The following is a 23966-nucleotide window of genomic DNA, read 5'->3' as shown; positions in this document are numbered from 1 at the left end:
ACCCCAGAATGCACTCGTGTGGCTACACAGAGACATAAAACAGAGACCCCCTGCACACCACCTGTGTTAAGAGTCTGTGTGTATCAACCCTATGGGCAATCACTGCTCCTCCTTTTATAGATGAGGAAAATGAAAACCAGACAGATGATGACTCAAAGCCCAAGCTCTTTTTCTTTCTTTCTTTCTGTTTTTGGAGGCAGGGTCTCGCTGTCTGCCTTGCTAGAGTGCAATGGCACCATCACAGCTCACCACAGCCTCGACCTCCCAGGCTCCAGTGATCCTCCCTTCAGCCTCCCAAGTAGGACTACAGGCCCACACCACCAAGCCCAGCTAATTTTTGTATTTTTCATAGAGATGGGGTTTCACCATGTTCCCCAGGCTGGTCTCAAACTCCTGGGCTCAAGGGATCCACCCACCTCGGCCTCCCAAAGTGCCAGGATTACAGGCGTGAGCTAATGCACCCTGACTGAGCTCTTTTTTCTACAGCCTAGTGAGCACAAGTGACATGAGATGATGGAGCCTGAACAGTTTCACAGAGTCGCAGGCTGGCCACCTCAGTGGGTTGCAGGGAGACTCAGGCAGACAGACACAGGGAGACTCGCGGTAGGAGTTGGACACCCACTCCCGGACACAGATTCCCCCTCGCCCACCGGCCGTCAGCTCCTGCCCACCTGGCTGGCCCGGAGCTCGCTCTCAGTGGCCTGCAGGCTCCTCTCCAGCGTGGCCACCTGGTCCAGCGTGGCCCGGCGCTCCCGCTCACTGCGCCGCACACTCTCCTCCTGCAGCGCCAGCTCCGCCTGGACCCCGCTCAGCCGCCCATCCACACTGCGCCGGGCTGCAGCCACCGCCCACCCCGTCAGGCATGGGCGTGGCCAAGCGCAGCCCTGAGACCCAAACCAGGTCACAAAATGTCCAGCCTGCACTCCACCCAGCGCAGGGCCTGTCTGCACCCTTCACAGTGTGCGGGCCTGCACACAGGTGAGGCTGACCAAGGAGGTCCTCTGGAGGAAACGGCCCTGAGTCAGGTCACCGGGGCCACGGCAGGGTCAGAGGCCAGTACCCGCGGCTCCCGCCTCAACTACCCAAAACACAGGAGAGAGAACAGGGACCCCGAGGGTCAAACTCACCTTCCTCACTCTCAGCCACCGCCTTCTGCAGCTGCCTGGCCCTCGAAGTTGCGCTGTCCCTCTCAGCCTCCATCTCAGCCAGCTGGCGATTCAGGGCACTGGTCTGGGTCCGAAGTTCGTCCTGCAGCCCCGACATGGGGGAACAAAGGATGACCCCGGCTCTGACACCCTGCAACCCCTCCAGGGCCCTCCAGGTTCCCTATCCAGCCACTCATGCCCAGGCTTACCCGTTCTCTCTGGGCGCTCCGAAGCTCCTGCAGGAATTCCCGGAGGGCCCCACGCACTGCCTCTGGGTCCAGGTCTGGAGGAGCCGGGGAGGTAGCAGGTCCTGGAGATGGTGGCTGGGACCCAGGGCTGCATTCCAAGGTGCCGGGGCTGCTGAGCCCTTCCCTGCTTCCTAGAAGAGAAGATGCTAAGGAATGCAGGAGCCACGGGCCTCCCATGCACCTCACTCACTTCCGTCCCTGCTGCTCCCAGCAGCCCTCAGAATCAAGCCCAACCTCTGCTATAGCCTAGGGGCCTTCTTGCCCACCCAGCTGAAACCCTCTCACCCTTTACAAAATGGCCACCCTGCATCTATATTCTAGGACAATCTCTGTCCCAGCCCTAGGGCCTCTGTGAGTGCTGCTCCCCCTCTCCCCATGGCCTCTCTTTACCTGGCCCATCCTTTAGGGTACCCCACCCCCCACCCACAGAGGCCTCCCTGGCCCCAGGCTGGGATTAGAATGAGCACATCCCACCCTCAGTGGGGTCTGATGTCTGCCACCCCACCTAGACCACAAGCACCGTGAGGGCTGGGCCTCGTCCCTTCCATCCACCACTGTTCCCAGGGCCCAGTGCAAGGGTGGCCACTGCATCACCTCAACGTCTCTCCGGACTGAGCACCTACTGTGCCAGGCGCTTCATCTTTATGACAACTTCCTGACAGGTAAGGAAAAGTTTACCCTCTTCCCCGGTAAAGCTGGCTCAAAGCAGTTAAGCGATTTGCTTGTTTTCCTGACTGGGTCTGGTGGCTCATGCCTGTAAATCCAGCACTGTGGGGGCTGAGGCAGGCGGCTCACTTGAGGTCAGGAGTTCAAGGCCAGCCTGGCCAACATGGGGAAACGCTGTCTCTACTGAAAATACAAAAATTGGCTGCGTATGGTGTCTCACGCCTGAAATTCCAACACTCTGGGAGGCCGAAGTGGGTGGATCACCTGAGGTCAGGAGTTCAAGACCAGTCTGGCCAACATGGTGAAACCTTGTCTCTACTAAAAATACAAAAAATTAGCCAAGCACAGTGGCGCACGCCTGTAGTCCCAGCTATTCGGGAGGCTGAGGCAGGAGAATCGCTTGAACCTAGGAGGTGGAGGTTGCAGTGAGCTGAGACAGTGTCATTGCACTCCAGCATAGGCCACAGAGCGAGACTTCAACTCAAAAAAAAAAAAGAAAGTGATTTGCTTGTTTTCAATGCTGGAAAGTTTCAAAGCTGAGATGGGAACCCACGCAGCCCGACTCCCTGGCAGAAAATTGTGCACTCTGCTTGGAGTGAAGGCTTGGGGAGGTGGAGGGGGTAGGGTGGGTAGAACCAGGGTGCTACCTGGAGGCTGGCACTGGAACTGCAGGACAAGGGTCCTGCCATGAGCATCCTGCCTTGGTGACGGTGAAGCGACACCAAACTACCTGGCAGCCACAAACTTGGTCACCACCCAAAGGGCCCCACTCAGAGGTTCCCAAAGAAGCAGGCCTGCCCCTGGGGCCTCCAGCTCTAGAAGGTCCCATTATCTCAGGGTAAAAGTCCTGCAATGGCTACTGCAGTAAGCCTTTCACCCCACCCCTCACTCTCCTGCTTGATGCTCTGGGACTGCTGGCTCCTGCTGTCCACAGGAAAGGGTGCCTCCACTTCAGACCTCCCCACTCACCTCGAGCCTCACAACCACTCTCCCCTTCCCCATCACCTCCTCAGTGAGGGACCTGCTGCCCCCACATAAACAGCCCTGGCCCCTCCCTTGGCTTTTCCCCAATTTTTTTGTTGTTGTGACAAAACATACGTAACATAAAAATGTCCCAGTTTCACCATTTTTTTTTTTAGACAGGGTCTTGCTCTGTTGCCTAGGCTGGAGCACAGTGGTATGATCACAGCTCACTGTAGCCTCGGCTTCACAGGCTCAATAGATCCTCCTGCCTCAGCCTCCCAAGTATCTGGGACTACAGGCATGCGCCACCATGCCTCGCTAATTGTTGTTGTTGTTTTATAGAGATGGGGTTTCGTCATGTTGCCCAGGCTGGTCTCAAACTCCTGAACTCAAGTGATCCACCCCCCTCAGCCCCATAAAGTGCTGGGATTACAAGCGTGAGCCACTGCACCCAGCCCATTTTCACTTTTCCTTTTTTTTTTTTTTGGAGACAGAATTTTGCTCTTGTTGCCCAGGCTGGAGAGCAGTGGCACAATCTCAGCTCACTGCAACCTCCACCTCCCGGGTTCAAGCGATTCTCCTGCCTCAGCCTCCCAAGTAGCTGTGATTACAGGTGTGCACCACCGTGCCTGGCTAATTTTTTGTATTTTCCATTAGTAGAAATGGGGTTTCATCATGTTAGCCAAGCTGGTCCTGAACTCCTGACCTCAGGTGGTCCGCCCACCTAGGCCTCCCAAAGTGCTGAGATTACAGGCATAAGCTGCCGCGCCTGGCACACTTTCATTGTTTTTAAGTATACAACTGAGCGGCATGAATTACATTCACTGTTGTGCAGCCATCACCATCATCTGTTCACAAATCATCCCGACTGGATGGTCAGGCGTTTGGCCCAATAGGTCAGGAGTTTGAGACCACCCTGACCAACATGGTGAAACCCCATCTCTAATAAAAAAAAAAATATATATATATATATATATATATAAATTAGCCAGGTGTGTAATGGCTCATGTCTGTAATCCCAGCACTTTGGGAGGCTGAGGTGGGCAGATCACAAAGTCAGGAGTTCAAGACTCGCCTGGCCAACACGGTGAAACCCTGTCTCTACTAAAAATACAAAAATTAGCCAGGTGTGGCTGAGGCAGGAGAATCACTTTAACCCAGGAGGCAGAGACTGCAGTGAGCCGAGATCATGCTACCGCACTCCAGCCTGGGCAACAGAGCGAGACTCCATCTTAAAAAAAAAAAAAAAAGACAAATTAAAAACAACACATTATAACAACTATTTTCATTTAACTGTATTTGGTATTGTGAGTAACCTAAAGATGACTGAAAGTACATGGCAGTGTGCACATATGTAACATGCAAGTACTATGCCATTTCATATCAAGGACTTGAGCATGCACCAATTTTGGTATCCAATGGGGTCCTAGAACCAGTCCCTCTCGGACACCAAGGATAATGTCCTTTGTCACAGCAGCTTTGGCAAACTAGGATAGCCCCAGACAGAAACTTCACTACACAAAGCAGTAACCCCCCAATCCTCAGCCCTTAGTAACCTCTAATCTGCTTTCTGTCTCTATGAATTTCTTTATTCTAGATATTTCATGTAAGTGGAATCATACTGTATTAGTCCCTTGGTGACATAGATTTCACTTAGTGTAATGTTGTCAAGGTTTATTCGTGTTTTGGCATGTATCAGAGTGTCATTCCTTTTGAAGGCCGGATAATACTCCATGGTCTGTCCACACTGTAGCTGGTTTATGCATTCATCTGTAGATGGACATTTGGGCTGTTTCCTTTGACTATTGTGAGCAATGCTGCAATGAGCACTGGTGCTCAAATATCTGCTCATGCCCCTGTTTCCAGTTCTTTTGGGTATATACCTACGAGTGGAATTGCTGGGTCTACAATAATTCTATTTTTAGCATTCTAAGGAACTGCCAAACTATTTTCCACAGTGACGGCAGCATTTTACATTCCCACCAGCAATGTCCCGTGCCTGGTTTTTCCTTTGGAAGGATTTCCTAGAAGGGGCCGGGCCTGGTGGTGTATCTATTTGAGGGAGATGTGAGGTCACAGGCATGGTGTGGAGCTGGGGATGAGAGGCTGAAGAAAACAGGGTGTTGCTGGAGAGAGGGCAGGGTCAACTAAGGATGGAGGCTCAGAAAATCAGAAAAGGAGTCAAGGGCATTAAAACCCTCCATCTCCCCATCCAGGAAAGGCGTGGTGGCTCATGCTTGTAATCCCAGCACTTTGGGAGGCCGAGGCGGGAGGACTGCTTGAGTCCAGGAGCTTGAGATCAGCCTGGGCCACATGGTGAAACCCCGTCTCTACTAAAAATACAAAAATTAACCAGACGTGGTAGTGTATGCCTGTAGTCCCAGCTACTCAGGAGGTTGAGGTAGGAGGATCACTTGAGCCCTCAGGAGGCAGAGGTTGCAGTGAGCTGAGATCACACTACTGCACTTCAATCAGGGTGACAGAGTGAGACTCTGTCTCAAAAATTAAAAATAAAGAACCACCTCCCCTCCCTCCAAAAGGAAGCGACCTAGACTGGGTGCTGTGGCTCATTCCTCTAATCCCAACAGTTTGAGAGGTAGAGACAGGAGGATCGCTTCAAGCCAGGAGTTTAAGACCAGCCTGGACAACACAGTAAGCCCGTCTCTACGAAAACTACAAAAATTAGCTGGGCGTGGTGGTACACCTGTATCCCAGCTACTCAGGAGGCTGAGGAGGGAGGACCAGTTGAGCTCAGACAACAGAGTGGGGTCTTGTCTAAAAAAAAGAAAAAGCAGGCCGGGCGCAGTGGCTCAAGCCTGTAATCCCAGCACTTTGGGAGGCCGAGGCGGGTGGATCACGAGGTCAAGAGATCGAGACCATCCTGGTCAACACGGTGAAACCCCGTCTCTACTAAAAATACAAAAAATTAGCTGGGCATGGTGGCGCATGCCTGTAATCCCAGCTACTCAGGAGGCTGAGGCAGGAGAATTGCCTGAACCCAGGAGGCGGAGGTTGCGGTGAGCCGAGATCGCGCCATTGCACTCCAGCCTGGGTAACAAGAGCGAAACTCCGTCCCCCCCCCAAAAAAAAAAGAAAAAGCGCCCTAGAGAAACATGGATCAGTGAAGGGAGGGGCCTCGGTAACGGGGCGGGACTAAGAAGCAAGCCTGGGTGGAGGGGCGTGGCCCAGCGAAAGGCGGGCTTCTTGGGAAACAAAACAAAACAAAACTGTAATATGGGGGCGGGGCCTCAGTGCGGCCCGCCCACCTTCACCCTTCTCTGCCGCCACGCGCTGTGCTTACCTCCAGCGGGCGCATCCCGGGCAGGGGAGCCGGGCACCGGTTGCGGGGCAGGGCTGGGCGCGCGACCAAGGCCAAGGCCCCGGCGCAGAGCCGAGCGCAGGCCGCCAAGCTGGGCCTCCGCCGCGCGCCGCTGCGACTCCACGCGGGCCAGCTCGGCCTCCAGGCCTTGTGCCCGGCCCTCTGCCGCGCTCAGCCGCAGGCCCAGCTCTGCAGCCTCGGCCCGCGCCGCTTCCAGCTTCAGCTCCAGGCCGCGGGAGTGGTCCAGCTGCTGCTTTTCAGTGGCGCGTGCCTCCTCCAGGGAGCCCAGCAGGCTTCGTTCGCGGGTCCGGAACTCGCCTTCTTGTTCCTGCAGCTTCCGCTGGGCTACCTGGAGCTGGAGCGATGTCAGGAGGTGGGGTCGGCAAGGCCTCCCCCAACCCGATGCCCCACCCCCAAGGCCCAGACTAGAGCCCCACCATCCCTGGCTGTGTGATCAGCACAGCTCCTGCTCCGTTAGTGCTCGCCATTCAGGCAGGCAGGCAGTGCAAAAACATCCCCGGAGTGTGGGAGAAAATACTAGAATTTGTTTATTTTGTTGATTTGTTGCTTTTTTGAGACAGAGTTTCGCTCTTGTTGCCCAGGCTGGAGTGAAGTAATCAACCTCATTTTACAGAAGATGAAACAGGCACAGAGATGCTAAATAACTTGTCCAAGGCCACAGAGTTAGTAAACTGCGGAGCTGGGATTCAAAGCCAGGCACTCTAGCTCCAGAGGCTATTTTTTTGTTGTTGTTGTTTTTGTGGGGTTTTTTGTTTTTGGAGATGGAGTCTAGCTCTGTCGCCCAGGCTGGGGTGCAGTGTCGCAATCTCAGCTCACTGCAACCTCCACCTCCCGGGTTTAAGTGATCCTCCCACCTCAGCCTCCGGAGTAGCTGGGATTACAGGCAAGCACCACCACACCTAGCTAATTTTTGTATTTTTAGTAGAGACAGGATTTCGCCATGTTGGCCAGACTGGTCTCAAACTCCTGACCTCAAGTGATCCGCCAGCCTCGGCTTCCCAAAGTTGCTGGGGTCACAGACGTGAGCCACCCTGCCCAGCTGTTTTTGTTGTTGTTGTTTTTTTAGCTTGACAGCAGTTTATTAATCACATACTCACAGCCCTGGGGGTTGGGGGGGAGGTGGGGAGGTGAAATGCATACCACATAGGGGCTGCGGGCTGCAGTTGGGAACACAGTTAACAGCCAGGAAGATTAAGTGTCTACTGGTTCCAGAGGGAGGTGTGTCCCGAGGCTGTTCCCTTAACCACTAGGCTACAATGCCCCCTCCTTGCACATAATTTATCAATAAATCTGCACACAGTGGGGCATGCACTAAAAAATTATTTACCAATGGCATGCGTGGTCACACAGACACAAAGCCACCCCTGCCGTTTAGAGAGTCAGCCTCTCGCAGTCACCAGTTTCACAGGAAACCCCAACTACTTAGCAACTGGGTGCCAGGACCTGTGCCAGGGCCCTTCATACATGCCCTGCTGTGCTAGCCCATCTCCCATGATCGTTCTGCGGCACAGAGATGAAGTAGCTTGGTCCGGGCCGTACAACAGACTCACGGCGGCGAAACAGTTGGAAAAGGCAGAGTGGAAAGCATGTGGGCTTTGGAGTCAGACCGACCTGGGTGGCTGTGTGACCGTGGGTAGATTCCTTGGCCTCTCTGAGGGCCCTGTAAGATGGGGCTAACAGGCCGGGCGCGGTGGCTCAAGCCTGTAATCCCAGCACTTTGGGAGGCCGAGGCGGGTGGATCATGAGGTCAAGAGATCGAGACCATCTTGGTCAACATGGTAAAACCCGTCTCTACTAAAAATACAAAAAATTAGCTGGGCATGGTGGTGCGTGCCTGTAATCCCAGCTACTCAGGAGGCTGAGGCAGGAGAATTGCCTGAACCCAGGAGGCGGAGGTTGCGGTGAGCCGAGATCGCGCCATTGCGCTCCAGCCTGGGTAACAAGAGCGAAACTCCGTCTCAATAAAAAAAAAAAAAAAAAAAAAAAAAAGATGGGGCTAACAGTAGGATGGGCGCGGTAGCTCACACCTGTAATCCCAGCACTTTGGGAGGCTGAGGCAGGTGGATCACCTGAGGTCAGGAGTTCCAGAGCAGCCTGACCAAGATGGTGAAATCCTATCTCTACTAAAAATACAAAAATTAGCTGGGCATGACGGCGGGCACCTGTAATCCCAGCTACTCAAGAGGCTGAGGCAGGAGAATCGCTTAAATCTGGGAGGTGGAGGTTGCAGTGAGACAAGATTGCGCCATTGCATTCCAGCTGAGCAACAGAGTGAGACACCATTTCAAAAAAAATAGAGTGGTGCTAACGGTACCTACCCCATGGGGCCGCTGGGAGACTCAAACAAGGGCGTATCTACAGGACCTCCCCCACCCATTCTGTGGTGGCACATAGTAGACACACTGTTCTTTGGGTTGTTGTTATTATAACTGGGGAAGAGTCTCAAGGAGTTGGGGATGGAACGAGCCCTAGGGAGTAGCCTTTCAGAATGAGCCTGGCATTCGGGTGCCCACCGGCTTCTTGCTGGGGGGAGGAAGGATGCACCAGCCTGCCCGCCTGCTCAGTTACCTCCTGCCGCATCACCTCCAGGCTGGCCTCGCCCTTCAGCAGCCTCTGCCGGAGGCCCAGGGTCTCCCGTCGGCTCTCCTTCTCTGTCCGCTCACCCAGCGCCAGGCGGCCCTGCAGCTCTGCCAGCTCCCGGCCCAGCCGGGTGTTCTCACTGTCCAGCATCTTCATCTGCGAGAGAGCGGGAATGGCAGCGGGTTCAGCTCTGCCCCTGTACCCCCAGTCCTGGCCCCAGAGCACTTGGGACCTACTGCTCTTGGGACACATGCATCAAATGCCACCCCATACCCACTGGGAGCCAGCCTCTAGATAACCACACTGAGCTAGAGTGATGCCAGGCACTTGGGCACCAGTAGCCTGTTTACCATTTAATCAATGGACCAAAACTACCTTTCATGACGGGGTGGGTATAATAGGAGGGCTCAGCCCTTAGCAGGCTAGGAGCTCACAGGCTGGAACCACACCTGGGTTTCTTTCACCTCTGCAACGGCGATGAACATTTTTGGAGCACTTGCCACCTGTGTCCAGGCCTGTTCTAAGCACTGCAGTTACATTAACTCATTTAATCTCCGTACAGTGCTATATGACGTAGATAGTAACGTTATCCGTATTTAACAGATGAGAAAACTGAGCCTCAGAGAGTCAAAGTAACCTGCCCAAGGTCACACAGCCCACACACAGCAGACTGGGATTCAATCTGAGACAAGCACAATGTCCTAAGCCCCTATGTCTCCACAGGGCAGGTGGGGGTACTGCCTGCCTACCCCGTGGTGCTACAGTAGGGGTAACATGAGATGCCATAGCATGGAATGCACCCAGCAAGAGCCTGGCACGCAAACGTTAGTTCCTTTCAGGAGTCTTGTGATTTCTCAGGAAGGGGCCTGGGTGAAGGGGGCTGTGGTGAGAGGTGGAGAGGATTTGTTCTCTTTTTTTTTTTTTTTGAGACGGAGTCTCACTCTGTCACCCAAGCTGGAGTGCAATGGTGTGATCTTGGCTCACTGCAGCCTCCACCTCCTGGGTTCAAGTAATTCTCCTGCCTCAGCCTCCCAAGTAGCTGGGATTACAGGTGTGTGCCATCAGGCCCAGCTAATGTTTTGTATCTTTAGCAGAGATGGGGTTTCACCATGTTGGCCAGGCCAGTCTCGAACTCCTGACCACCTTGGCCTCCCAAAGTGGTGGGATTACAGGCGTGAGCCACAGATCCTGGTCGAGGATTTGTTCTTTCGGCTCTGTTATCTCTGGGTATCACAGTACATCTGACTATCCAGTTGTAATATGACTTTTTTTAATTAAAAAAATTTGGTGGAGGGCCAGGCATGGTGGCTCGCACATATAATCCCACCACTTTGGGAGGCTGAGGTGGGTGGATCACCTTACATCAGGAGTTCCAGACCAGCCTGACCAACATAGTGAACCCTCTCTGTACTAAAAATATAAAAAAATTTCAGCCAGGCTTGGTGGCATGCATCTGTAATCCCAGCTACTCGGGAGGCTGAGGCAGGAGAATCACTTGAACCCAGGAGGTGAAGGTTGCAGTGAGCCGAGATTGTGCCATTGCACTCCAGCCTGGGCAACAAGAGTGAAACTCCATCTCAAATAAATAAAATAAAAATAATTTTGCAAACTTCTTTTAGAGACAGGGTCTTACTTTGTAGTGCAGGCTGCAGTACAGTGGTGCGATCATCGCTCCATGCAGCTTGACTTCCAGGCTCAAGATTTACTCCCACCTCAGACTCCTGAGTAACTGGGACTCCAGGAGCATGCCACCACACTGAGCTATTTTTTAAATTTTTTTGTAGAGACTGGTTCTCACTATGTTGCCTGGGCTAGTCTTGAACTTGGCCTCCCAAAGTGTGAGATTAAAGGCATGGGCCACCACAGCTGGCTAATTCCTTGTATTTTTAGTACAGACAGATTTTCACCATGTTGCCCAGGCTGGTCTCAGAAACTCCCGGGCTCAAGTGATCCACCAGCCTCTGCCTCCCAAAGTGCTGTGATCACAGGCGTGAACCACTGCACCTGGCCTGGCTGTGGTATCACTGGATGAGGCAGCACCTAGGATGAATGAGGCCACCTCCTGTTCTTCGCGTCTTCTAGAGTGAGAAGCCTGAGCCCACAGTGTCCAGGGCAGTGCTCCATGGACAGCAGATGCTTGTTCAATGCATGCTGCTGTTGACGAGTTTGGATCATCTAATTCATGGGTCAGCAAACTACAGCCCACAGGCCAAATTTGGCCAGTCTCCTGTTTCTATAAGGGTATGAGCTAAGGATTTTTCTTTTTTAAACATTTTTAAATAGTTGAAAATGAATCATTTCTGGCCGGATGCGGTGGCTCACACCTGTAATCCCAGCACTTTGGGAGGCCAAGGCAGGTGGGTCATGAGGTCAGGAGTTCAAGACCAGCCTGGCCAACCTAGTGAAACCCTGTCTCTACTAAAAATACAAAAATCAGCTGGATGTGGTGGCAGGTGCCTGTAGTCCCAGCTAATCAGGAGGCTGAGGTGGGAGAATCATTTGAACCCTGGAGGCGGAGTTTGCAGTGAGCTGAGATTGCGCCATTGCACTCCAGCCTGGGCAACAAAAGTGAAACTCCATCTCAAAAAGGAGAAGAGGAGAGGAGGGGAGGGGAGGAGGGGAGGGAAGGGGAGGAGAGCGGAGAGGAGGGGAGGGCAGGGGAGAGGAGAGGAGGGGAGGGGAGGAGGAGAGGGAAGGGGAGGAGAGCGGAGAGGAGGGGAGGGCAGGGGAGAGGAGAGGAAGGGAGGGGAGGAGAGGAGAGGGATTATGTCTAAAGGAAGAACAAAATTTCTTGACAGAAAATTCACATTTCAGTGTCCCTAAACAAAGTTTGGAACCCACACCCATCCGTCCATGCCGTTTGGGACTGCTTTCTCACCACCCCAGCAGAGTCAAGTAGTTGCAACAGAGACTGGGTGGCCCGTTAAGCTGGAAAAATTTACCATTTGGGCTCTTCACGGAACACAATTTGCCAACCCCTGACCTAGTTCATGAAATCTGTAGCTTTTGTTGTTGGCCGATTCCTTTGGGAACTTGACAAGGACGCCAGCTCCTCCCCTTGGAGAAGTGTGAGCCTGAGTGTGCACACAAATGCACGCAGACTTTCCCACAGTTTCAGGGATTCCAGGACTCCTCAAAGCCCATCCATTCACACCAAGGTTACGTGAGAGGGCTGGTCATAGTTCAAGCCCCTGGTTTTACATATGGGGAAATACAATTCCAGAAAGGGGGAGCTACCGGCGGCCCTGGGGCACATAGCAAGCCCGGGATAAGGGGTGGCACAGGGAGAGTACCTGCCGCCGGAGCTCCTGCAGCTCCCGCCGAGCCTCCAGCCGTGAGCGCTCCACCTCCTGCAGCCCCGTCCGCAGCTCCCCAGCCTCCTTGCCCACAGCTGTCCGTGCCTCCTCTAGGAGTGCCAGCTTCTGCTCCTTGTCCTCGTTGGCAAGCTTCAGGCTGGAGACGGCAGAGGTCAGAGGCTGCCCTGGGTCCTGGGAGTAGCCAGTGGCTCTACACAAAAGCCACCTCCTCCAGTTCCTGGGGTGGGTCAGGCACTGCCTGCCCATGCGGCCCCTCCTGAGAGCTGAACCCCCCAGGGCTGGGACCCAGGCCCTCGGCTGGGAGGGGTAGACCAGTGACTCCAGGAGGGGGCCTGGTCTCCAGGGTGATGACGGCAAGTGGGTCTGAGTCTGGACCCAACTCCGCCCGCTGCTCCTCTGCGCTGTTCCCCTGCGCTGTTCCCCAATCAATTGGGAGGAAACCCTCCTAAAATGACCCAGGTGCCAGGCTCTGCTTAGGAGACAGAGAATCCCTATCTGGGCAATTTCCCAGGAACTTTTGGGGTGAAGTTAGGTTTCAGGGATGGGATTCCGTGAGGACTTGGGGCTGGTCACCCCGCTCCCCGTGACGCCTCACCTGATGCGCTCGCCCTCTGCCTTCTTCACAGCAGCCCGCAGCTCCTCATTGGAGCGCCGCAGGGCCTCGCGCTCCTTGGTGCCCTCGCCCAAGCTGCGCCGCAGCTCGCCCGCCTCCTGGCGCTGCACCTCACGGCCCTCCTGGCTCTCACGCAGCTTGCGCTGGGCTTCCAGCAGCTCCCGCCGCAGCCCATCGCGGGCATCTTCCAGAAGACGTAGCTGGGTCCGAAGCTCTTCTGCCTGTGCACACGGCACATGTCCGCAGGCCGGCAGTCAGGGTGCCCCCTCAAACTGGGTCTTGTACCCCAGATTCCCAGCCCCAGGGAGCCTGCTCCAACCCTCTGCAGTGCTCGGACCGCAGGCTGTGAGTTATCATTTGAGCAAGGCATGCTGTAATCAGTAACGTTTTGACCGAAGTCACCGTCAGGATTGTTCTGTGTACAGCAGCAAGAGGGCAGAGACCCCACTCGCCCCTCCCTGAGGCCAAATCTCACCTGCACATGACAGGTGCTTCATCAGTGCCTGCTGCCTCCTTTGTAAGTTGCAATTTATTGGTCTCGAATGCAGGGAGGAATCTTACACTCTCCCGGGTCCCACAGGACCAGCCCCCAGGCACACAGCGCCATTTAGGGTGTACTGCTTGGAAGGCGGGGGGCGCCTGCTCACCTCGCGAAGACAGGAGTCGCGCTGTTTGCCCAGGTCTCGGCCCTGCTCTTGCAGCCTCCTCACCTCCTGGGCGTGGGCCGCAGCAGCCTCCTCCATCTGGGCCCGTAGGTCCCGCAGCTCGGATGTCAGAGCGTTCACGGTGCTCTGGGACAGAGGGGCTCCTCAGAGTTGGTCCTGCTGTGTCCCCCAGCCCCCAGCTGCTCCCAACTCACTGACTGTACTGTCCACTTTCAGCTCCAAACATAGCCCCTCCTGTTGGCCTCCTGGACCCTCTGCTGACCCCTGGATGCACTGTGAATGCTGTCCGTGTGGCCAGGCTCTCCCTCAGGCCAAAAAGATTCTCCAGGACAGGGCTGAGCCACCTCCCTCAGATGGGGGCTCCCAAAGGAAGGGCTGAACCTCCTCTCCCACAGCCTGCAAGCTTCTCTGGGATGGGGGGGGCCCTGCCTCCCCACAGTGGGGCCTCCTCAGCCAGTGCCTCTCCATGAGATGGACACCAGCTGCCCAGCCACCCTACCCGGTCCTGCTCCTGCCGGCTCTGGGCGTCCCGTTTCTGCCGCTCCATCTCCAGGGAGATGGTGGCCAGGTTGTGCCGTGTGCCCATCAACTTCTCTGACAGCGCTGTCTTCTCAGACTCCTTCAGAGACAAAGCCTGGGCAGAGGCAGAGGACAAAGGGCTTGGGGGATGGGCTGGTCCTGGGGAGATGCTCGGACTTCCTCCTGCCTGGGAAGTGTGGCCACTGGGGACTCAGAGGCCTGAGTGTGCCACCGCAGGTGGACCCAGGGCAGAGGCAGCCCTGGGAAAGGGCATAACAGCAGTCACAAGAACCCAGGCATGGATACCACCCACAGAGCTTACCAACCCGCCACAACACCCCTACAACAGAGTCTTCCATTCTTCCCTTTTTTTTTTTTGAAATGAAATTTCTCTCTTGTCACCCAGCCTGGAGTGCAATGGTGCGATCTTGGCTCACTGCAACCTCTGCCTCCCGGGTTCAAGCGATTCTCCTGCCTCAGCCTCCCGAGTAGCTGGGATTACAGGCATGCACCACCACACCCGGCTAATTTTGTATTTTTAGTAGAGACGGCGTTTCTCCATGTTGGTCAGGTTGGTCTTAAACTCCTGAGCTCAGGTGATCCGCCTACCTTGGCCTCCCAAAGTGATGGGATTACAGGCATGAGTCGCCTCGCCTGGCCTTCATTCTTCTACGTTACAGATGAGTAAACGGAGGGTCAGGGGGCAAAGTGACTCACCCAGGTACACACTGGTGAGGAGAGGAGATGGGCATGGTCTGCCCTGTCTCCATTACATAACGGGAAAGTTAGGGATTTGGTACTGTGGGGACAGGTCAGCTGATGCCTGCAGGCCTCATGGGGACTGCTCAGAAGGCAGCCATGAGGATCCATGCCTGGCCTGGGGTGGACAAAGCATGAGAGAATATGGAACAGCTTTCCTGGTGTCATGACTGTCACTGTCACTCAGCAAGTGCTGCGTCCCAGGCATAAAGCACAGCAAAGCCTTGTGAAACCCCCCTTTTTTTTTTTGTTTAAAGAGACGGGGTTTCACCATGGTCTGGATCTCTTGACCTTGTGATCCACCCGCCTTGGCCTCCCAAAGTGCTGGGATTACAGGCATGAGCCACCACGCCCAGCCTGCGAACCCCCTTCTAATCCCGTCCTGCAGGTGAGGAAACTCAGGCCCCTAAGAGGGAAGTGGCCTGCCCCAGGGCTCCCAGCTGCCAGGTGGCTAAACTCAGAGAGCCGCGAGGCCGTGCCAGGGCTCACGAACCTGCTGCTTCTCGCTCTCAGCCAGGAGGAGGCCCTCGTCGCGCTCCTGCTGCAGGGCAGCGATCTCCTCACTCAGCTCTTCCTTCTCGGCCTCCAGCCGGGCCAGCAGCTCCTCCTGCTCACGCTGCAGCTGACTCTGCAGCTGGGCTCGCTCGGCCTCCAGCTCCCGCCATGCTGCCTCCTAGGGGGCCAGAACCCGGAGCACGTGATACATCAGGAGGGGCAGAGGCAGACCCCTCAAACCTTAGGGCAGTAAGAGCCATCTAGCCGCCATACTCTCAGAGATAGGGAGGGTGACCCAGTAACTACAAGGGTGTGAGGAGGGCTGTGATGGGGACACACCAAGGCTGTAAAAGGGTCCAGGAGTAGCAGTGGGCTGGCCTGGGGGTCCGAGTGTGATCCCCTGAGGAGGGATAAGTAGCTTCAGCCAGGAAAAGAGAGAAAAGATAAAGAGCCCCAGGCCAAGAGCACAGCCCCTGGAAAGACCTAGAGGATTCAGGGTGTAGAGGGGAAATGGGATACGGTGAGCCACACGCCAGAGCCCCAGGCAGTGGCCAGGCCAGGCCATGTGGGCCACAGGGATTCTAAGGACAGTGCAGGGAGTGGGGAGAGGACTCAAGTCAAAGTGACAAGGAGCATCTGATGTTCAGCTTAGGGGATGTTCTGACACCTGCGAAGAGGGAGCAGGGCTGGGGTGGAGGGGAGTTAGGACTGGCTGTGAGGAATGAACGGGGTCAGGGGGTGGCAGAGGAGCTGGAGAGAAGGACACAGATTTGGGGACGTTAATGAGGCCAAGCCAGGCAGAGCAAAGGGCAAGAGCAAGACGGGGGCCATAGGAGTTTAGCTCCCTGGGGACTGGATAGGTGGGCAGGTAGAGCCCACAGGCAAAGAGCAGCCCCCCGAGGGGCTGAGGGAAGGTGCCTGACCCAGCACTTGCCCCTGGCAACTTTGTGAGAAGCAGACAGAGCTGCCTCTTCTTCTTTTTTTTTTTTTTCTTTGAGGTGGAGCCTCGTTCTGTCGCCCAGGAGTGCAGTGGTGCAGTCTTGGCTCACTGCAACCTCTGCCTCCAGGGTTCAAGCGATTCTCCTGCCTCAGCCTCCCCAGTAGCTGGGATATAGGTGTGTGCCACCACGCTTGACCAATGTTTTGTATTTTTAGTAGAGACGGGGTTTCACCATGTTAGCCAGGATGGTCTCCATTTCCTGACCTCATGATCCACCCACCTCAGCCTCCCAAAGTGCTAGGATTACAGGCGTGAGCCCCCGCACCCAGCCAAGCCACCCCTTCTTAAAGAGCTTTACCATCACCTGCTGGAGAAGTGTGATACAATCACCCAAGGCCAAGGGGACTGCAGGTGAGTGGTGTCCCCTGGAGCCACGCAGTCATAGCCTGCACCGCTGTCGGAGGCAGGCCCGTCCAGGATTTGGTGGCCCATGGTCCCTGTCCTGAGGGCCACTTTGGAGAGCTATGCCAGTGCCAGCAATAACTTATGCAGCATTTGCTAAGTGCCAGTCACTATGCTAAGCCCTTTATGCGGATGGTCTCACCTCATCCTCAGTACCTTCCACCATCCTATCCCCATTTCTACAGGAGGGGAAATAAAGGCACAGACACCTTGGGTAGCATTACCAGTAAGTGACCAAGATTAGATTCAAACCCAGGCAATATAACCACAGAGTCAGTGTTCTAGTAACTTCCCTTGCCTTTCTATATGCTCAGGTCTGAGTGGCCCTTCATATGCAAACAGTACTTCTTAGCAAATAAAAATGCTCTCCTGCTGTACCTTAGGTCAGCATTTCCCAAATGCAATTGTGGACCCTCTGCATCAGGGTTACCAGGGCTGGACCAGATTTGGGACCTGGGGATCTGCATGTCTAATAAGGTTCAAAACCTCTCCACAGCCCAGTCCTCCCAGCTGTTCTCAGGGCCTCCACAACAGAGATTAAGTCCCATTTACAGATGTAGAGACCAAGGCAGAGCAAGAAAGATGGTGAGACAGTAGCTCAGAGTTCTGCCCACCCCTCCCCTACTGCTCAAACCTTTTCGCGCTGGAGTCGCTGTAAGTCCTCCTCATGGGCTGCCCGCTGCTCCCGCAGAGAGGCCTGGGCTTCCCGCTCAGCCTGCACCAGCTTCTGGGCCATCAGCTCCTTGTCTAGACTGGCTTTCTCTTGTGTAGCTATTATTTGCTGCCGCAGGCCCGCCAACTCCCCTGCACAAGAGGAATGGAGGAAAGGGCAGGGTTGGCTTGAATCCTCTCCTTGGGCCAGCAGACTTAGGCCATGTGAGCCACATGGGCAAAATCCCAGAGGGAGAGGGCCTGCCTGGCATCTAGGATGCGTCCTCTTGAAGAAGTGGCTTGACCTCTCTGAGCCTCAGTTTCCCTATCTGCCACATGGGCCCACTGGCCCTGGCCCCTTTCCTGCCTACCTAGAATGGCATCAAAGGCATAAAATGACTGATGAGATGGTCTCCCAAATGGGAAGGATATCAAAGATATAATAACCCTAGGCCAGGCGCGTAATCCCAGCACTTTGGGAGGCTGGGGCGGGGGGATCACCTTAGGTCAGAAGTTCAAGACCAGCCTGGCCAACATGGTGAAACCCTGTCTCTACTAAAACTACAAAAATTAGCCAAGTGTGGTGGCGGGCGTGTATAGTCTAGCTATTTTGGAGGCTGAGGCAGGAGAATCGATTGAACCTGGGAGAAGCTGTAGTGAGCTGAGATTGCACCACTGCACTCCAGCCTGAGCGAGAAGAGCAAGACTCTGTCTCAAAAAAACAAAACAAAAACCCTATTACTGATTGAGCATGGGACTCTGTCTCAAAAAAATAAAACAAAAACCCTATTACTGATTGAGCACCCAGCTAAGTATTCTAGACATAACTTCATTCTGTCTTCATAACATGCCTAGGTAGTTTATCCTCATCCCCATTTAACAGATGATGAAGTAGAGGCTCAGAGGAGACCAGCAGTGACTTCCCAAAGCTGCACAGCAACATATACAGCATCCCCTTTAATGACTGACATACACATACCTATCAAGCGTTAACTATCAGCATTAGTGGAAATGACTACAGGAAATGGAAATGGTATAGCCACGTGGACCATCTAAGAACCATCTCCCAGGTTGGAAACGCACCGGCATTTCCCTTCCTGGTTCTGTCTGGCCCAGGTGGACATGGACAGGAAAATTGATTTCCATGACCCAAGTAGGTGCTTAGTTAATGTTAGGTGAGCAGAAAGAAGCCCTGAGTTCAGAGACTGGATGGGGAACTTTGCAGAGAGATGGGGCTGGATTTTGGTGCAAGAGAATCATCTGAAAACCACAGAGAACTCAGACTCCCTAACAGGCCTGATGGCGGATGAACAGCAGTTACTATCGACCAAGCCAGACATCGTGCTGCGACCTTCACACGCTTTTCCTACTTCATCCTGGCAACAGGCTTAGAAGGTAGGCACTGTCAACTCTAATGATCAGATGAGGAATCTGCAGCCCAGACAGGAAAGCGGCTTGCTCAAGGGAAGAGCAGATCTAAGTGGTAGTGCAAGACTAGAACCCAGGCCAGCGAGGCTCCTACTCCAGTGCTCCCAACTTCTGTGAGACCCCAGACTTTGAAAGGTTGCAGTCTGGGCAGGAGCCTGGTGTTCCCCCCAAGTTCCCGGCCCCTCGTACCAGTCAGGGTCTCCTTGGCCAGCAGTAGGGCCTGCCCGTCGGCTTCCAGCTGCTCCCGGCGGGCCTCAAGCTGGGCCAGCTGCCGCTGCACCTCAAACAGGCTACTCTCCAGGGCTTCCTTCTCCAAGCTGCAGCACATACAGTCCCTGAGGCCCTGGGACTCAGCCTGCCTGGCCCCAGGAAACTGTGGATCTCAGGGCGTGGCCAGGCATGGGCTGGGTGCCAACCTACCTGCCTGGCCAGGCTCACCCTCCCTGGGGAAGCCTGAGCCATAGTTAGGACGTGTTGGCAAGCCAGACTCCTTAGTAACTGCCCCTGGGGGCCAATGCCTGGCCACAGTGTGGCCCCAGGAAGACCCCCCAGGGTGGGTTGGGCAAAGCCCAAGCCTTACCGCAGGCGTGTGGCCTCCTCTGACAGGGTCCTGCCTTCACGCTCTGCAGCTGCCAGCTGCACGGCCAGGCCAGAGCGCTCCTTGGCTAGTGCCTCCTTCTCCCGGGCTGCACGCTCCAGCGCCTCCGCCTGCCGCTGGGCCTCCCGCCGGGCCTGTTCCAGCTCCTGCTCCCGCCCGCTCAGCTGCCGGGAAAGCTGCCCCCACCCAGAGACTGTGAGCAGTACTCCCAGCATCCCCCAGCTTGTTCATCATGCCGCACCCCAACTCTGGGCCTAACCCAGTTCTGGCAGAAGGCCTGGGTTCGAGCCCAGGGTCTGCCCTGATGTGCTATATGTACCTGGTCAAGTCATGACCTTCTCTAGATCTGCAATGCACGTGCATATGAAAACGAGGCCCAGCCAGGCACGGTGGCTCACGCCTATAATCCCAGTGCTTTGGTGGGTGGATCACTTGAGGTCAGGAGATCAAGATCAGCCTGGCCAATGTGGTGAAACCCTGTCTCTACTAAAAATACAAAAATTAGCCAGACATGGTGATGCACGCCTGTAGTCCCAGCTACTCATGAGGCTGAGGCAGATAATAGCTTGAATTCCAGAGGTGGGGGTTGCCGTGAGCTGAGATTATGCCCTTGCAGTCCAGCCTGGGCAAGAAAGCGAGACTCTGCCTCAAAAACCAACCAAACAACAACAGTAACAAAAAGCAGGGCCCTCACTCAGCTTTGGGAAGAACAGAACCCTGAATATATAAAACAGACCCAGTAGTGCTGCTCAGCAGGCCTCAAGGTGGAGACCTGCACCCTGCTTCCTGCACCCACCACCCCATCCTCTACAGACCCCTCCCAGAAACCCAGGCGCTCCAGTATAAACACTGCATGAAGGTCCCTGGATCCCTGAAACCCTAAGGTCTCTTCCAGATGTGATGTTCCCAAAAGTCTAAGATTCCAATTCTAAAAGTCTTGACCTAATATCGTATTACTAATCTGTACTGAGTGGTGACTCAGGGCCAGACCATCCCCTGAATGTCCTTACACAAGTTTTCCCCTGTATTCTTCAGAATCTCCTTTTTTTTTTTTTTTTTTTTTTTTTTGAGATAGAGTTTCACTCTTGTTGCCCAGGCTGGAATGCAATGATGCAATCTCGGCTCACTACAACCTCCGCCTCCGAGGTTCAAGTGATTCTCTTGTCTCAGCCTCCAGAGTAGCTGGGATTACAGGCACCGGCCACCATGCCCAGCTATTTTTTTTAGTAGAGACAGGGTTTCACCATGTTAGCCAGACTGGTCTCGAACTCCTGACCTCAGGTGATCTGCCCACCTGGGCCTTCCAAAGTGCTGGGATTACAGGCATCAGCCACCACGCCCGGCCAGAATCTCCTTTTGTAATAAGAATGCTTAGGCCCATGTTACAGATGGGCCAACTGAGGTATAGGGAGGTTAGGCAGCTTGTCCAAGGTTCCCAGTGAGCAGAAATGGAGCTGTATTTAACCCAGAAGCAGGCTCCAGTACCTGTGGCTTAACCCAGGACTGGAGGCAGGAGGCTGGGATCACGGCCTGCCCCACATGCTCTCCACAACCCACCCCACACAGCTCGGCCCACCTGGGCTAGCTGCTCCTGCAGCCGGCTGCGCTCATGGCGCAGTGTGGGGAGCTGCTGCTCCAGCGCCTCCTGTGCCTGCTCCGCCACTCGTAGGGAGCCCTCCAGGCCCTGCCGCGCCACCTCCTGCTCCAACCTCAGCTCCTCCAGCCGCTCCTGCTCTTCCCGCGCCACTGTGGCCTCCTGCTCTGCCCGCCGCTGCCAGCCCTGCAGGGCTGCCTTTTCTTCCTCCAGCTGGGGGCCAGGTAGGAGTGGGGCCTCCTGAGCAGAGCATCCCTCCCAGGACCAGGACACCTCCTCTACCCACCCACCACCCACAGTAGCCCAGGGGAGGCTCCCAGGGAATGAGGGACAGTGCCCTTGGGTGTATGGGACACTTCGGGGGGAGATGAGGAGGGCCAATCGAACTTCTGTGCTCTGACACAGAGAGGATAGACAGAAACAGAGAACCAGAGACAGAAAGGGAGACAGAGGCCAAGACAGACAGGTGCAGGGTGGGGCCCAGGATGCCTCACTGAGTAGGGAGGATGGGTGGGCAGGGCAGGTGGGCTCGCAGATGCGCAGTATACCTGGGCGACAAGGCGGTTCAGATCCAACTTGTCCTGAGCGAGGCTCTCGTTGAGGGCACTCATCTTGGACAGGGAGTCCTGCAGGGAGGCCTCCTCTGCCCTCAGCTTAGTCATGGAGAGCTCGAGCTCCACACGGCCAGCCTCAGCCTGCAGGGTCAGGCCAAAGCGGCCAGAGGTGGTGGGGCCCGGAGAGATGAGGAGAGGCAGAATGGTGGGGAGGAGGTGAGGAAGGGCAAGAAGAGACGCAGAGAGATGGACTCTCAGAGACAGGGGAGGAGAGACAAGGAAGAGACACAACGTGAGATGGAAAAAAATATCACCACAGAAAGCCTGTTGCTTATGGAGCCATTTAAAAGCCATGCACCGGCCAGGCATGGTGGCTCACGCCTGTAATCCCAGCACTTTGGGAGGCCAAGGTGGGCGGATCACCTGAGATCAAGAGTTCAAGACCATCCTGGCCAACATGGTGAAACCCCGTCTCTACTAAAAATACAAAAATTAGCCAGGCATGGTGGTGGGTGACTTTAATCCCAGCTACTCGGGAGGCTGAGGTGGGAGAATTGCTTGAACCCAGGAGGCAGAGATTGCAGTGAGCTGAGATTCCATCATTGCACCCCAGCCTGGGTGACAGAGCAAGACTCCACTTAAAAAAAATAAATAAAAATTTTAAAAAGCCATGCACCACAGAGCTGTGCAAAAATAGCTCAAGCTGCTGGGCAGGGCCAGAGTTCAGAGAATACCCCAAGTAGGGTCTAGGGATAGCACTGCTTAGAGCCCAGGCTGCAGCGGACAGGGCAGGCCCCTACCAAGGACTCTCTGGGCTGTGGCCCCAACTCTCAGACCCCAGGAGCTGAGTCTCAGGCACTGGATGACTCAGAGCTACAGGCTCTGCTCCCAGGAGAATCTGGAAGAGCAGGGATATGGCCACAGAGAGAGGTCAACCCACTTTTGATGGTTGGGACCAGAGGTCCAGAGGTCCGTGGCCTGCGACAAAGATCAGCCTGCATCCGGAAGGAAGGGGTCAGTCTGTGACCAGGCTCAGAGTTTGGCCTGATTCTGGGACCAGTCCAAGCCAATGTGAGAAGGCTGGGGGCTGGGGGTCAGAGGGAGGTTTGTGGTTGTGCACCAAAAGGGGACCCACCTTGGTCAGCGCCTCGGCCACCTCAGCCTTCTCGGCCTGCAGCATGTCCCGCTGCAGTGTGGCATGACTCAGCGCCTCCCTCACCTCCACTAGCTCCTTGGCCAGGACTGAGCGCTTCCCTTCCAGCTGCTCTAGTTGCCTATGGCTGCGGGAAAGAGGGCAGGTGGTAGCCCATGTCACTCCCCTCCCCTGAACTTCCCGTAGCCAGCGGGATGCTGGGCTGGGGACCAGGTCTGAGGCAGGAGTTTGGAGAGAAAGAGCCTGACCCACAGGGCAACCAAGCCCACTATTGCATAGCTCCACAACCCTGGGCGTCTGTTTTCACATCCGCAAAATGAGGTAACGCCTGCCTCATGACATTGTTTTTTTGAGACAATCCTGCTGTGTCGCCCAGGCTGGAGTACAGTGGTGCGATCTCGGCTCACTGCAACCTCTGCCTCCCAGGTTCAAGGGATTCTCCTACCTCAGCCTCCCAAGTAGCTGGGATTACAGGTGCTCATCACCATGCCCCGCTAATTTTTATGGTTTTAGTAGAGATGGGGTTTCCTCATGTTGGCCAGGCTGGTCTCAAATTCCTGACGTCAGGCGATTCGCCTGCCTTGGCCTTCCAAAGTGTTGGGATTACAGGCAGGAGCCACCACGCCCAACTGTTTTAAGGATACAAACTTCATATGCACTTAAAATAGTGCCTGACACATCTCCCCAAGGACCTTTAGAAACAAGAATGATATACACCACCGCAATCTACTAAACATCATCACCCATCATGTCCCAGAGAGGTAAGCAGTGCAGTGGTGAAGAGGTTAATTCTGAAGGCAGAATGCCTGGGTTCAAATCCTGGCTCTTCTGTGACTAGTGTGTGACCTGGGGCAAGTTACATGGCTTCTCTGTGCCTCAGTTTACCATCCACAAAATGGAGATAACAACAGCTTCTACATCACAGAGCTATCATGAGAGTTAAATGAGAGAACTGAATTGCTTAAAATGGTACTTGGGCCGGGCGCGGTGGCTCACGCCTGTAATCCCAGCACTTTGGGAGGCCGAGGCGGGTGAATCACGAGGTCAAGAGATCGAGACCATCCTGGTCAAAATGGTGAAACCCCGTCTCTACTAAAAATACAAAAAATGAGCTGGGCATGGTGGCGCGTGCCTGTAATCCCAGCTACTCAGGAGGCTGAGGCAGGAGAATTGCCTGAACCCAGGAGGCGGAGGTTGCGGTGAGCCGAGATCGCACCATTGCACTCCAACCTGGGTAACAAGAGCGAAACTCCGTCTCAAAAAAAAAAAAAAAAAA

At 54.9% G+C, this 23966-nt stretch overlaps 1 protein-coding gene across 7 annotated transcripts in view; it reads right to left on the bottom strand.

Moving 5' to 3' along the window:
* Positions 1-23966, bottom strand: part of CROCC (ciliary rootlet coiled-coil, rootletin) — a 62797-nt gene that overhangs the window by 6324 nt on the left and 32507 nt on the right. For all 7 annotated transcript variants that reach the window (XM_032300548.1, XM_032300550.1, XM_032300554.1 and 4 more), the window contains 16 exons: positions 22673-22817; positions 21532-21678; positions 20966-21196; positions 19372-19565; positions 18981-19108; positions 17347-17516; positions 15309-15488; positions 14037-14171; positions 13520-13663; positions 12855-13093; positions 12236-12395; positions 8931-9098; positions 6324-6696; positions 1355-1524; positions 1128-1248; positions 672-835 (listed from right to left, as the gene is read on the bottom strand). In XM_032300548.1, coding sequence (XP_032156439.1) covers positions 672-835; positions 1128-1248; positions 1355-1524; positions 6324-6696; positions 8931-9098; positions 12236-12395; positions 12855-13093; positions 13520-13663; positions 14037-14171; positions 15309-15488; positions 17347-17516; positions 18981-19108; positions 19372-19565; positions 20966-21196; positions 21532-21678; positions 22673-22817 — 2869 coding nt within the window. The remainder of the gene's footprint in view (positions 1-671; positions 836-1127; positions 1249-1354; positions 1525-6323; positions 6697-8930; positions 9099-12235; positions 12396-12854; positions 13094-13519; positions 13664-14036; positions 14172-15308; positions 15489-17346; positions 17517-18980; positions 19109-19371; positions 19566-20965; positions 21197-21531; positions 21679-22672; positions 22818-23966) is intronic.

The sequence above is a fragment of the Sapajus apella genome, unplaced genomic scaffold (genome assembly GCF_009761245.1).
Source record: "Sapajus apella isolate SASKATOON/1434 unplaced genomic scaffold, GSC_monkey_1.0 scaffold43, whole genome shotgun sequence".
Lineage (NCBI taxonomy): Eukaryota > Metazoa > Chordata > Mammalia > Primates > Cebidae > Sapajus > Sapajus apella.
This window is presented reverse-complemented; position numbering and strand designations above follow the sequence as displayed.